At 38.9% G+C, this 12717-nt stretch overlaps 1 protein-coding gene across 2 annotated transcripts in view; it reads left to right on the top strand.

Moving 5' to 3' along the window:
• The window catches only part of sema5a (sema domain, seven thrombospondin repeats (type 1 and type 1-like), transmembrane domain (TM) and short cytoplasmic domain, (semaphorin) 5A), a 135440-nt gene that overhangs the window by 45160 nt on the left and 77563 nt on the right, over nt 1-12717 (top strand). For both annotated transcript variants that reach the window (XR_001479263.2, XM_015355020.2), the window contains exons 3-4: nt 2845-2944; nt 4719-4764. Coding sequence is in view for 1 of the 2 variants with exons in the window: in XM_015355020.2 (XP_015210506.2) it covers nt 2845-2944; nt 4719-4764 (146 nt within the window). In the remaining variant the exon portion in view is untranslated. The remainder of the gene's footprint in view (nt 1-2844; nt 2945-4718; nt 4765-12717) is intronic.

A 12717-nucleotide genomic window follows, 5' to 3' on the forward strand; every position in this document is an offset into this window, starting at 1 on the left:
TGTTTAACTTTTGAACTTGGTTTGCTGGGTGGACAACACTCGTTCCTACTGCCAGTAGTGCTGGCCCTGTCGAGGTCAAAGGCTTGTTCATGCAGATGTGTGTCTGGCACTGGTCCGCTGGTCAAAGCGCAAACTGAACCTCCTGACAACTCCAGTCCTTCAAACCTGACTGCCCTGTCAGTGTTTATTCTTGTCCCTTCACCCCGTAGCTGAGCAGAGGAACCCTGAAAGGGCTCAAAGTTGATGTAGTCCCTTAGAAACAAAATATTAGAGACTGTTATCTCTATATATGTCTACCTTTTTATTCTCATATCCTTTTACACTTTTAAGAACATTGTGTAGCCCTGAAGGGAATGTTTAATGATTTATAAACCTAAGAAAGCATTTGTCCTAACTGCCAAAGATAGTGGGCAGTGTAGCACTAATCTGTTAACATTATAACTTGTGAGCTATAATATAACAAATATAAATATCTATCTAACATATAAAGTAATAATAATATCTTTGTTAACCTGTGCTGCTTCCCTTGTTGAGATGAAATGTGGAAGGAAATTATTTTTTTTTCATCGTTGTTAGTGCTAGCTATTTATCTCTCATGTACAGTATGCTGAAATGAGAAAGTTGATTGCTTGTGAGACCGTGCTGGAAACCCCCAGTCTGTGATGTCAACTGGTCAGGGCTCCCATGCAGAAGTTTAACGGGTTGAGACGGGTGAGCATTTGTGTCTCTGCTGGCAGGAGGCTCCTGTCACCCCTGCAGGGCAAACAGTGCAGCTGAGAAATTGCCAGATGAGCTGCTGCTGGGATCTTGCCATGTGGAGGAGCGGATGACAGATAGAAAGACACACGCACCTCTTCCATACTGTTACAAGTGTTATAGCAGCTGAGCCAAACAGCCTGACAAGTAGCAATTAACACAGGGTAGAGCATACGGTATAGCATTGTTCCCATAGTAAAAGTAGTATTGTTTCCATAGTATTGTTATAAAACCTTACAAGTATGTCATTATTGAGTACTTTTAGCATATGATTGTATGCTAAATTAGCAACTAACCTGATTACAAATTTTAGTGTTCTTGCTGACACGTGCGATAGTCCTGTTTCCATTACTTTGTATCAGTTTTCTAGTAAATGGATGAAGCTTCCATTACACAGGAACTGCTTGTTCAACAAATAGGAACCTGAAAGTAGAAGGTCACTCTACTATATAGATTGTCTTTGCTTCAGATAATATTTAAGGCAAGGGCTTTAATTCTAAATTCTATCCTTTCTCTTAATGTTTGGTCACACAGTCAACAGTAAAGAAATTCAGTGAGAACAAAACGATGGCCTCCTGAGTCAGACTGCAATTAAATCGTAAGATGTTAAAAAGTGGAAAAATACGACTGCTTTATGAAAATCAGCTTTGCTCTTATGAACCATTTTGTAGATAAAGCAAAGCCCTAGGATTGCTTTTTCTCTGCTTAAAACTTGCAGTCTCATCTAAAGTGAAGAACTTCCCAGTGGGATGTTGAAGATTTATGGAGGGGAGGATTTGTAACCGAAGCTGTATGTCCTTTGGGGGATTGCTCCTACATTTGTATGCTCTGAACATTTTACATGGAATGAAAAACGACCCTATTGCTTGCATTGGGAAACAAACCCAAAGTAAGTTTGTCAGAAGGACAGGGGATAGAAGCAGTCATGATTGTGATGCCTTGTAGTAAAGTTTCATGTGGCTCTGTAAGCACCAGTTTCTGTGTGACTTCTGAAACCTTATTAGCTATGTACAGTACATTCAATTGTTGAACTGAATTTATGAGACTCCAGGTATCTTGACCTCTATGAAACAAGGAATAATAGGTTATGCTGAGAGTGTGCTCATTTAATGGGCATTAAAAGTTTAAAATCAGGGGTGATTTCCAAAACATTACAGTGAAGTAATAAGAAAGCTTTCTTGATCTCCAAAGAGATCTTGGGGTTTACAACAAGACTATTTAAATACAATTTAAAGAAGACATCAGGGTGACATACTGTAGTACATATAGTGTGTATAGTGAAAAGCGAAGGAGAGAGGCTTGCACCTGAGAGGCTGTGCTCAAGGTAGTGGAGCCTCAAACCAAGGGCCAGGCATGTGATCCAGGTGTGTAAGCACAGTCTGAAGATGGCTTTCCACCATCTGCTTGGCTGTCTTGAAAGGTTAAGTACTTAGTTCCTTTTGAACTGGAACAAACTTCATGCATCATTTTGCTCTTAGACAAAAAGATTAACATATGCACAGGAATCATAATTGGTGTGCTTTCTAGAAACTATTAAACGCCTACTTACTGATCTGTTTTTTACTTGTATAGCGCTGTTTGAATTATGCACGTGTATAGAACTGTTGCCATATCTTTCCTTTCTGTAAATAATTAGATGTTGCTCATGTCTGAAGCAGAGCTCTGACTGAACTGCGGGATCTTGTGATTTACCCAGTGGGAGAGCAGATGTGATTGTGAAAACACGTTTGGTGCTGATCACGTAACAGATGAGGTGGAAGACAGTTGGACATCTCCTTTCACTGATCCCAGAAGTCTTTGATGGGATCCCCAGAGGTTAATGAGTGTGGCGCCAAGGTGACAGTGTGAGGGTAGCTGTCAGTGCGGCTCAGCTTTGACAAATTGCTACAGTAGGCAGGCAGCCTCTCTAGTGTGGACCACAAGGACACGATGCTGACAGCTAAGCCCTGATCCATGTGCATGCTGTCAGATACAGTTTAATCACTGCCCGTGATCACTACAGTTTCAGACCTGTTCTGCTTGACTAGCATTTTCACATATCTTCCCGCTTGCCCATTGACATGCCTCCTTTCCTTGTTTTTATTCCAGACATACAGCCCTGGATTCACACGTTCAGGACAGAAGATACAGTGGATTACTCACAGTTAACCTTTGATCCTGGCCAGAATGAGCTCATTGTTGGAGCAAGGTAATGGATCACTGTGTATTGAAATGTAATGTGAACTAGTATTTAAATTACTTGAATCCCCCAATTACAGGGCTTGAGTTTGTAAGTTTGTGAGGACAGATCAGGTTCTTCATTGGTGGCCAGAAGACTACTTCCAAAAATGCAGAACTTGCTTTAATTTAAGTTTGATCTGTGGTATCTGAAGATCTTATTAGAAACATAGAGAAGTAGTCTATATCGTATATGATTTTTTTTCCATATAGAAAGATTTTGGTTTGCTTGGTGATTAAAATTAACATGAATGGGGATATTGGGAAGTACCTGTTTATCAAATGCAAAAGAATCTAGACTGAATATTGAACTCTGAGATGTACAGCTGTAATAACACAAAAGTTAAGTCTGACACAGATTAAAATAAATGAGCAGATATATTTAGAAAATATGTTATTTTTGTTAATTCTAGCACTAATTTAGCATGAGAACATTAGAAAGATAATAAATAAAAGGCTTTTTAGTTTAACAATATGAACATTTTTACTCAAACATTTAATCAAACTAAACTGGCCTTGTAAGTGTTCTCTTATGGACTGAAAAAAAGCAGGAGTGGTCATGTCTTTCCAATTATTTTCTGCCCTCTTTTATTACTTTGTAGCAGATGCCAGATTGTTGGCTCAGCTGTGTCGTGTATTTTCGGCCGTGGCAAACTGAAAACTCAGTGTGACTGAAGTCCAGCGAGCTCTCAGTCATCCTTTCAGGGGGCTAGTTGATTGTGGGAGCCGTTGACACCTGGCCTTTCGCATTGAGCTGCGTTGCTGGAGACTTGTTCGGGTTGGGAGCAGGGTGTCCAGGCAGCCCGGTTTTTGGATTGCCAAGTACTGTATCTGCTTGAATATCTGGGCAGTTCCAGTTGCTGATTGTAGCGCTGAGCAACTAAGTTCACAGGAGACAGCCGAGAGCCAAGAAATTGGTTGATTATCTGCTGGAAACACAGCAAAACAAATGCTGTGGGGAGAGAGCTAATGCATTATAGCCTTTAGTCTGAAGCACATGAATACAAACTATTGAGCGAGTCGGGAGAAGGAAATGCTGTAGAAGATGCTGGACGTGACAAAGATGGTCTGATACTTTTGTCATCTCCTGGCTTGAGTTCACAGAAAAGCGGTGGCAGCCCCTGTTTCAATATTACTGTTTTAATTGAAATAATAGTAATGAGACTATTGAAAATATCTGAGAATAATGAGACTATTGAAAATAAATCTAAACATGTCTGCGTACCACTGATTTATCAAGAATGATGATGAATATAAGCATAATCTATTAACATTATAATTAAGTGAGAAAACAAGTCATCGTTTTTCCTGTTGCTTTACACATCATAGGCTTGCTGAGGACATCCTCTACACTAATATATTGCAAAGTATTTTCAATATCACATTTTTAGCTTATTTCTGCTGGGGCTTATTTGTGAGCCTAAGGAAGAAAATTTAATTATTATCTTATGATAAGTGTAACCATCAAAGGTATCAGGGAAATTTTGTTTAGTACTGCTTTGTTACTAGGAATAGGGACGAGTACCAAGATGCTTCTGCAGACTTTTCCTGATTTTGCACAACAGGAGGTTTGACAGGTCATAAATGGAAAGGCAAATATAATTATCTTCAGGTGTCCACAACCACTACACAGGTTACCAGCAATTTAACACTGACGGAGAACATTTGGGCTTCAGGCTATACACTGGAGTGTTGTGGTTTGGCACTTATTTGCAAAGAAAATAACTTTAATGTCCTTTTTTCAGGAATCACCTCTTCAGGCTTCGGCTGGAGGACCTGTCGTTGATCCAGGTGTGTTTAAATTATGGCTCTTTTTTCTGTTGTCTCTTTCTTAGCGAAGAGAAACACCATGTGCTGTGGGAACATGTGTCTGTCTATTCCAACTTCCTGAATTTTCACCAGGAGATGTAATAGACACAGTGTCATGGCACTGGTGCGTCCCATTCAGATATTACATAAACTCTTAAGAGATTGTTTGCTTGTCTGTCTCTGAAACTTCTGTGGTTTGCAAGGTGTACTGTACACTCTTACTCTTCTGTTATTGTTTAATCGCTGTTTAGTTTTTCTAATTTGTGACAGTAACCAATTGTCAGTGTGGTAAAAGGAATTTAAATTAGTTTTCCTCGTCTTTTAACACAAATATGCATTGTTCAGCCAAATGAGTCAGCGTACCCAGACTCTAATCATGTCTGGAATGGATTAATGCCGAGATATAATTTTGTTGAGTCTGCAGCTGTAGATCACGCAGTTTCATGGAAACGTTTTCAATGGATTGCATCCTCCCAGGAACCTGAAAAGAGGTTCAGGTACTGCGAAACTGCAGTAGTCTGGAATTTGGAGATAAAGATTCAAAACAAGTGCCACTTTATATTATCATTGTTTGCACTATATACAATGCACTAGCTCCAAAAATAGAGCTGTAATTTGAAAGATGTACTGTTGAAAGCAAAACATTTTATCATCATTAGCTATTTGTGCGTAGGTAAGTATTTATCTTTATGTACTTTTAAAGAAACCTTGAGAAGCCTGAGGCAACTTGTTGAAAATGAAATCTTGTAAAAAATATTACCGACAAAATCAGAGGTTTTAGCTTTTAAAATGTCTCAAACTGTATTTGAGTAGAGTAATTTACGTTGTTAACCTCTCCAAAAAAATAAAAATGCTAGAAAATATATCTATATATTAATTAATGTTTCTTCTCTTAAGAAAGAACCAGATCAGCCATTAAATCATAATGTTAATTCCTGAAGGAATTTGTTTTTAAGAGTTTTTAAGAGTGTAGGATATTCATTAAAATCTGACACTTATTGGATTAGCTTTTATGTAATTGTTTCCCTCCGTTTCCAGATCATTATGGTTAAAGAACTAGAAAAAGCCAGGTCAGTATTTTAAATGTTGAAAAAGGGAATTTTGTGCTGTTCCTTCTGCAGGCATATTAATATTAATGCTACTGCAAAATGTGCTTATTTCAGAGTTCTCATCAGGGGACAGAAATCATTGAGACAAACCTACTCATTTCTAGGGGCATCCTAAGGGACTTAACATAAACAAAGCTAAGTCCTGTTCTGTGCTTTAGGATCACGATCTGTTAACACCATTTACTCAGCTCAAGCCATAGTGAGAGTAGCAGTGGAGTTTTAAAGTACACAGATTAAGTGAATAGCTTCATTTTATCTTTTCATCAGTTTTAAATAAAATTATTGATAACAGAGAGCGAGCTTGACCCATTTTGGTCAGTTTGTCGTAATATTAACGTTTGCCCTTCTGTTCCTGCGTGTCTCCAGTGTGCCATTCTGGGCCTTTGTCGTGCTATGCAGACACGCTGCAGTGAGCCTCTTTCTTGAAGTTCACATTATTCATTTCATTTACGGTTGATTGCTGTGAGGAATTTGTTTTCTTTCCTGTGACCTCTGGGGTTAACAAAGAGTTGGAGTGATCAATCTCACTAAAATATTTACCGCCCTGTATTTATGTACAATATTGTTTTAATTGCTTTGGAAGGGCACATGATGTGGTGTTTCTTTGTGTAAACAAAGAGGTCCTTGTTTTATTCTCGACTATGCCAAAGGGTGAAAATGAATCATTTAAGTTTATTAGGAGGCGAAGATTTGCTTTGTTGATTTTGTTTATGAGTTTGTCCAAAGAAATGCAATTTCTGAAAAACACCTATATTAACCATTTTAGATCCAGATTTGTGATTTGCAACAGGTGCTTCAAAGTTTTTGAGTTAACCCAGGCCATCATATAGGTTTGTTTGGTTTTGCCAAAAATAAAAATTAATTGGAATCTTTTAACTCCCCAAGAAAATGGAATAATAACTTCATAATGTAATGGTTTATAACTATTTTGTGGACCCAAGCAGAACGTTTTAAACAGTCGTTCTGTGTGTGTGACTAAGCTGCTGTGCCAAACAGCAAGGCTAGGAGTCCTGCAGTTTTCAACAATAGCTCATGCTCCATTGTCAGACACTTGTAAACAGCTCCTGTCCGATCATTGTGGATGCAGAACTCATGTCGTTAATTTTCACCATATAGAACAAATACTTTGCAATGACACTGTGATGAAAAGGTGCATCAGATTTTGTAGTCTGAGAAATTTTTCTGGTCTTTATTGTAAGATGTAACATTTACAGTATGTGCCCATGAAGAGAAAGAGTGTATAAACAAACAAACATGATCTAAATTATGCCTTCTAAAATGCATTTGCACACAAAAAGTGCAATTTGGACAGAATAAATGTTAAAGATTTATGTTATAGGTCGCACACGTCAGAATGGCTGTCAAGATATTGACTTCTGTGACCTATAACACATTAAACAGTAAATATATTAAATATATTAAACCCATTAATGCATAAAACCACAAAGTAAAAATGAAAGAACGTGTATTCATGAAATCCATCTTCATTGTGGCAGTTTATATAAGATCTATTGACAGGTTTGGGTAACTTAATGTCAAAAAGTTGCTTTGATCCAGTCAGTTTGATCATATGTTTTCCATCTTCTACCCACATCCCAAAACGTGGGATTAGCTATTAACTGTAATAAATTGGATAAAGGAAACCAACTCCAGATAAAAGCTTTTCATCATCTACTATGAACCAGTTCTTAATCCCTGGCCTAAAGGTGTTCCTCAAACCCTCTGACTTGTTGAATAATGTTTGTGTGCGTTTTGTTCATTAGACAGGTCCTTTATTTCCAGCACTGAGTCTTTTTCCAGACAGGAGCATCATGAATTGCAAAAACCACCTTGTCTGTTCTCCAGACTAACGTGGCAGAGTCCTGTCAAGGTTAACGGAGTATGCACAATAGCCTTTCCTGTCTCCTCAGGAAGCCAACTTTGTGTCTTTGAGGATATTTAACTAGGGATGCTGTACATATATTTACAGAGCAAAGTCAGGTGCTTGCCTTTGTCTTTATCATGTGAACCAGACTCTGCTGAAAGCCTTTTGATCCCAGCAACATGTTGCAAAAGCAAGTTGCTCAACCTGCTGCTGCTCCTAGTCTGATTCAACATTTGGGGTTGTCAAACATAGTTTAAAAAATGCTGGTTTGATTCAGTAAGAGTCTGATCCAAATACATGCCACACAGTGAGTCATATTTATGTCAGCTCCCCCTCTTGTTTATTTTTCTTAATGCAAGAGAATGTAAATATTGACATTTTAGTTGTTGCACCTGACAGTTCTTAATCTAAAATCTATCTCCATTAGAGCTTCGTCAACATGTATTGATATAAAGTAGCCGAGGAGAAGAGCACATGAGCCAAAGCCATGGTCAGAAAGAAAAGACAGGCTGCTACTTTTGGGTTAATTCACATGCTTGTTTATGTCACATTCATCAGTGCAGTCAAAAACATGGTAACAGTTGCAGTAGAAATTAAAATAATTAAAATCAGGTACAGTGTTATTGGCATGATTGAAAAAATGATTTCTTATTTTAATACGTTTGTGCATTTTTACTATAGCTGTTTGCTATTTTTAGCCCTGGATACTTGGTTTTCCATCTTAAACTGAACACTTGCTCCACTGCACTTTTTGTTGAAAGTGGTTTAAAGGCTTCTTGTCTTTTTTTTCTTCTACAGTACGTCTTGCTGATTAGTGGTGTCTAGACATTTGCTTACAAACATTGCACTGACCAGCATCAGCCTGCTGCCTGGGGCCCTGTGGGGCTGGATCTCGACCCATTTCTTCACAGGGGTTGGGGAATGGACAAATCTGGGAGTTGTTGGATATTCAGGCCCTGATGTGAACATTTTTTTAAACAGCAAAGAGTTGTATAAACCTAAATGGCAAACAACTTTGCAAAATAAACTTGTTTTTATAATATGTAACTCTTAAAAAACGTGGGACATATTAAAAGGCTCAAGGCAGGCACAATAATCTCCTCCATTTATAACAACATTCTTGCCCAAGGTGAATAGTTACCAGCTTTGGGTCTTGATCTTCCCATAATCGAAGAAGTAAACACACCGAGCATCCCTATTACAGTTATAGCTGACCATGAGACAGATCCTTGGTTTGGTCAGTGTTAAAGCATGACACAGCAAAAGGTAATCGAGTTTGTGAAAGCACTTCACTTTATTGCAAGACAGAGGATTTGAGCAAGCTGTACTATGAAGACATATAACGGGTATTTGGAGTCCGCTAAAGAAAATCCCTGTTTTATGACTATGCTGATTGAGATATGGGCATTGGTGTCTTACTTGGTGAGTGACATGAAAATGCAATTCATCTCCAGATGAAGTTTAATTTAAAGTATGGCATCCGCTTTTTCTCAACAACAACTCCTCACCATTAAAATCCAGCCTCTTTTTGGTGCTTGTGGTCTCCCTGCCGGTCCTGCCAATGTACAGGAGTAGGAGAACCGGAGGTCAGGAAGGCAAAGTGGTTACGCTGTCTTCTCCGGGCCTTAGCCTGGTGCACAGCCTGTTCTGTAAGGGCTGCAGAGGGGTGGAAGTGTGTGCACAGGCAGCTCCTGGGTGTCCAGGCTGCGTTCTGCCTGTCTTTCTCCACCATGTATTTACAGCTCAGCTCTTAGCAAAGCTGAAAGTGCTCTTGCCTTGGAAACAGCCAGTCCCAGCTCTCCTCCCAGTTGCGGCTTCGGAACACTCTGTGCAGGATGTGTTTCAGTACACAATGGCCATTGCTATTTTTTTCCCAAATGTACAGAATTAATTTAATAATAAATTAAAATTTGTATTGTACATGTCTGTATCGGCAAAAATCCTAAAGTGCTTGTCGTCTTTGCCTTGGGGTCATTGGTGCCAAGAAGCCACAGCCTCTGGAGGGGAATCAATGAAAAACTGTGCACCACAATTTGTAAAGCACTAGTGGCTATTTTAATAAAAGTAGAGTAGAAGAGTTTATTGCCATGCACATTGTACATGCACACTGCAAAGCAGTTTAATCAACACCTAACACTTTATTTTAAATACAACACTTTTCTTGACATCCTTAACTTACCCTTAATATCCCTACCCGTGAATGACGGGGCACTGCACTGCAGCAGGCGACAGTAGTCACTTCTCTGCCGCGTTGTTGTTGGTTTGTGTGTTTGTGTTATTGTTCAGTTTATAGTTGGTGAATGAACAAACATCAATTCTATGTTCAAAAAGTAACATAACAGCGGCTATTCTTTTTAAGGAAGCTAAAACATTTTAAGGTTGATATTTTATTCTTGATCATATTTTATCAGTCTTTTGCTGAATCTGGTTTAACTGCTACCCTGGCCTGCTGTTTCGGGGATCTGAATCTTAGTAATGTCAAACTGCCTCAGAAAGTCACTGGTGCTGGTCTTTCATCCCTATCCACATCTATCAGTTATAAGTCTTGCATACAGTATATTCCACCCATATTCCATCCTAGAGGACCTTTCACACCCTTCGTTTGATTAATGTTAATTACTCCCCTCAAAAGACAGATACAGATTTCCCAATCTAAAAATGAACAGGTTTAAGTTTTCATTTACTGTATACTTGCAGACATAACCTTGCTAAACAGATGATTATTTTTTAAATGTGCATTGTGCATTGTGTGTTTTCGTTATATAGTCTGCTGCGGTAAAACAAATTTCCCCTCTCTCTCTTATAATAATAAAGACTATCTTAATAACTCCTTGCCATTTCAGTCTCAGTATATATAAATGACCAGCATAATGGTGTGTTGCGGAAAATTCAGATATCCTGAGGGTCCTGTGTAGACAGGTCCTGTTCTGCTGTAGAGCCAGGTCTGTTGTATTGCTGATCTGAGCATCCAGACAGAGGCCAGTGGCCTGAGGTGATGGAGACAAATTGAGATGGTATCTCGCCAGTGACAATAACAGGAGTCCTCTTCCAGACTCCGACTGGTATAGGGAGCTCTTCAGCACCCCACTGTCAGGCTGTCACGGGGCTCTGTGCTTCAGGGCAGGAGTCCTAAGCCCACCTAAGCCTCCTTGAACTGCTCTACGCGCATGTCTCCCAAGTTTGCTGCCTGTGGATCTGTCTCTGACATTGAAACCAGGTATTACTGTTATCAATGTGGTATAAGAGCTTGCTTGGAGACTCTAAATCAATACCTTAAACATATTGTCAATTACATTTATCTTTATTTGTAGTATCCAGACAACAATCATAAGCCTGAGAGGTGATGTCTTTGACCATCTTGGTTGCCCACTTTCCTCTGACTGAGCTCTTCTGTGAGGGGTGCCTGAATCATTGTGGTGCGGTCTGATGAGTGTGAAACATGTGCCACATTATTCTGAGCACCTGGAAATCAGAAACACTTGTGGTAGAGAAAGTGAAGTGTTACAGTTTGCCAGCATTAAACTCATGAATTCCATTGCAACACAGAAGTTACAGTATGTGAGCAAACTAATGCAGAGATAAAGAAATATCGGGAATAAGAATGGACATTTGCTTTTGTAGTTAGCATTACATGCTGGGCACAGTTCTTTACTCAATCAGGAATGCTTGAATAATTGTTAGGGGATTCAGTTATGAGACAAGGAGCAATATTAATCATAGAGAAACAAACCCAGGGAGCTTTTAAAATATCCTCAGGGCACTGTTGATCATAGCATATCGAAAGTATTTTAGCTTTCAATATGTCTTAGGAAAGTGCTTCAGAATTCCTTATTGTGTAATTTTATATACTGTACATGTTAGACAAGACAAAGTGCAAAATGCCTGTATCTCAACCTGTGTCTCATTAGTTCCTTTCTTGCAATTACGCAGCAGCAGTGAAACAATTAACTTCAGCTAATCAGCTGCCAGCAGAACATTTCCTATAATTTCAGAAGCTTACTAATTGAAACGTGTTGAGTAACTCGGCCATTTAAATGCATGGAATAATGAATATTAGTCAACAAAGCTTTCAGAATGACATACTTAATAATATTTTAGACAACCCAATTAAGATGACTAGTTTGGTCGCAGCAAAGCTTCCATTTTTTGTGGTAATTTGTTAATCCCAAATTACAAACTGCTCAAATCCTGAATGCATGTGAACAACACAAATATGTGTTGATTAGATCTGCACGTTTTTAATGATACAGTGCTGAACTTATGTGCTTAGACCGATGAAGATTTCAGTCAAGACTTTGCATTTGGCTGATGATTAATGGATTAATTTGCTTTTTTCCAACCTTAGCAGCTGGACGTACATTAATAAAGATGGTTAAGGCAGATGTGTTTATCTTAAAAACACACATGGTGTGAAAAGGACGGGAACATTCTCTTACACAAGACATAGTATTTGCATTTCAATAGACAGTTCTTACTGATTTCTCTGACAGGAGCATGCACAGTGCCAAAAGACAGGGTGATGACATGACTCACTTACCACTGTGTCTTGCAAAACGATAGCCCATGCTTTGCACTGGGCTTCTAACCACAATACTGCTGCTATCAGAGTCAGCAAAGGTGAAGAGTGTTGGCTTTTGTTTCTTTACAAAAGTGCAGTACAGTCTACCCACTTGCCAGTTCAGCAAGCTTAAGTTTACTCTCTGTAGGTGTCAAATTAATACAGTAAGAAATGTGCACTGCATTATTTTAGAAGTGTTATGAAAACAATATATAGTTTTCTCTAAGTAAAATAACCATTGCCTTTTAGGCATGTCCTCTCCTGATGAAGTCCACAGCCATAGCTTTAGTCACTAGTAGTTGTGATTGGACTGGAAATTAGAGCCAGCATTTAAAGAACTTGATTTTAACCCTTGGCTGCTGAATGTCGACCCAGCCCTCTCCGTGGACAGAGAGGTTAATGGG

Source organism: Lepisosteus oculatus, chromosome 6 (genome assembly GCF_040954835.1).
Source record: "Lepisosteus oculatus isolate fLepOcu1 chromosome 6, fLepOcu1.hap2, whole genome shotgun sequence".
Classification (NCBI taxonomy): domain Eukaryota; kingdom Metazoa; phylum Chordata; class Actinopteri; order Semionotiformes; family Lepisosteidae; genus Lepisosteus; species Lepisosteus oculatus.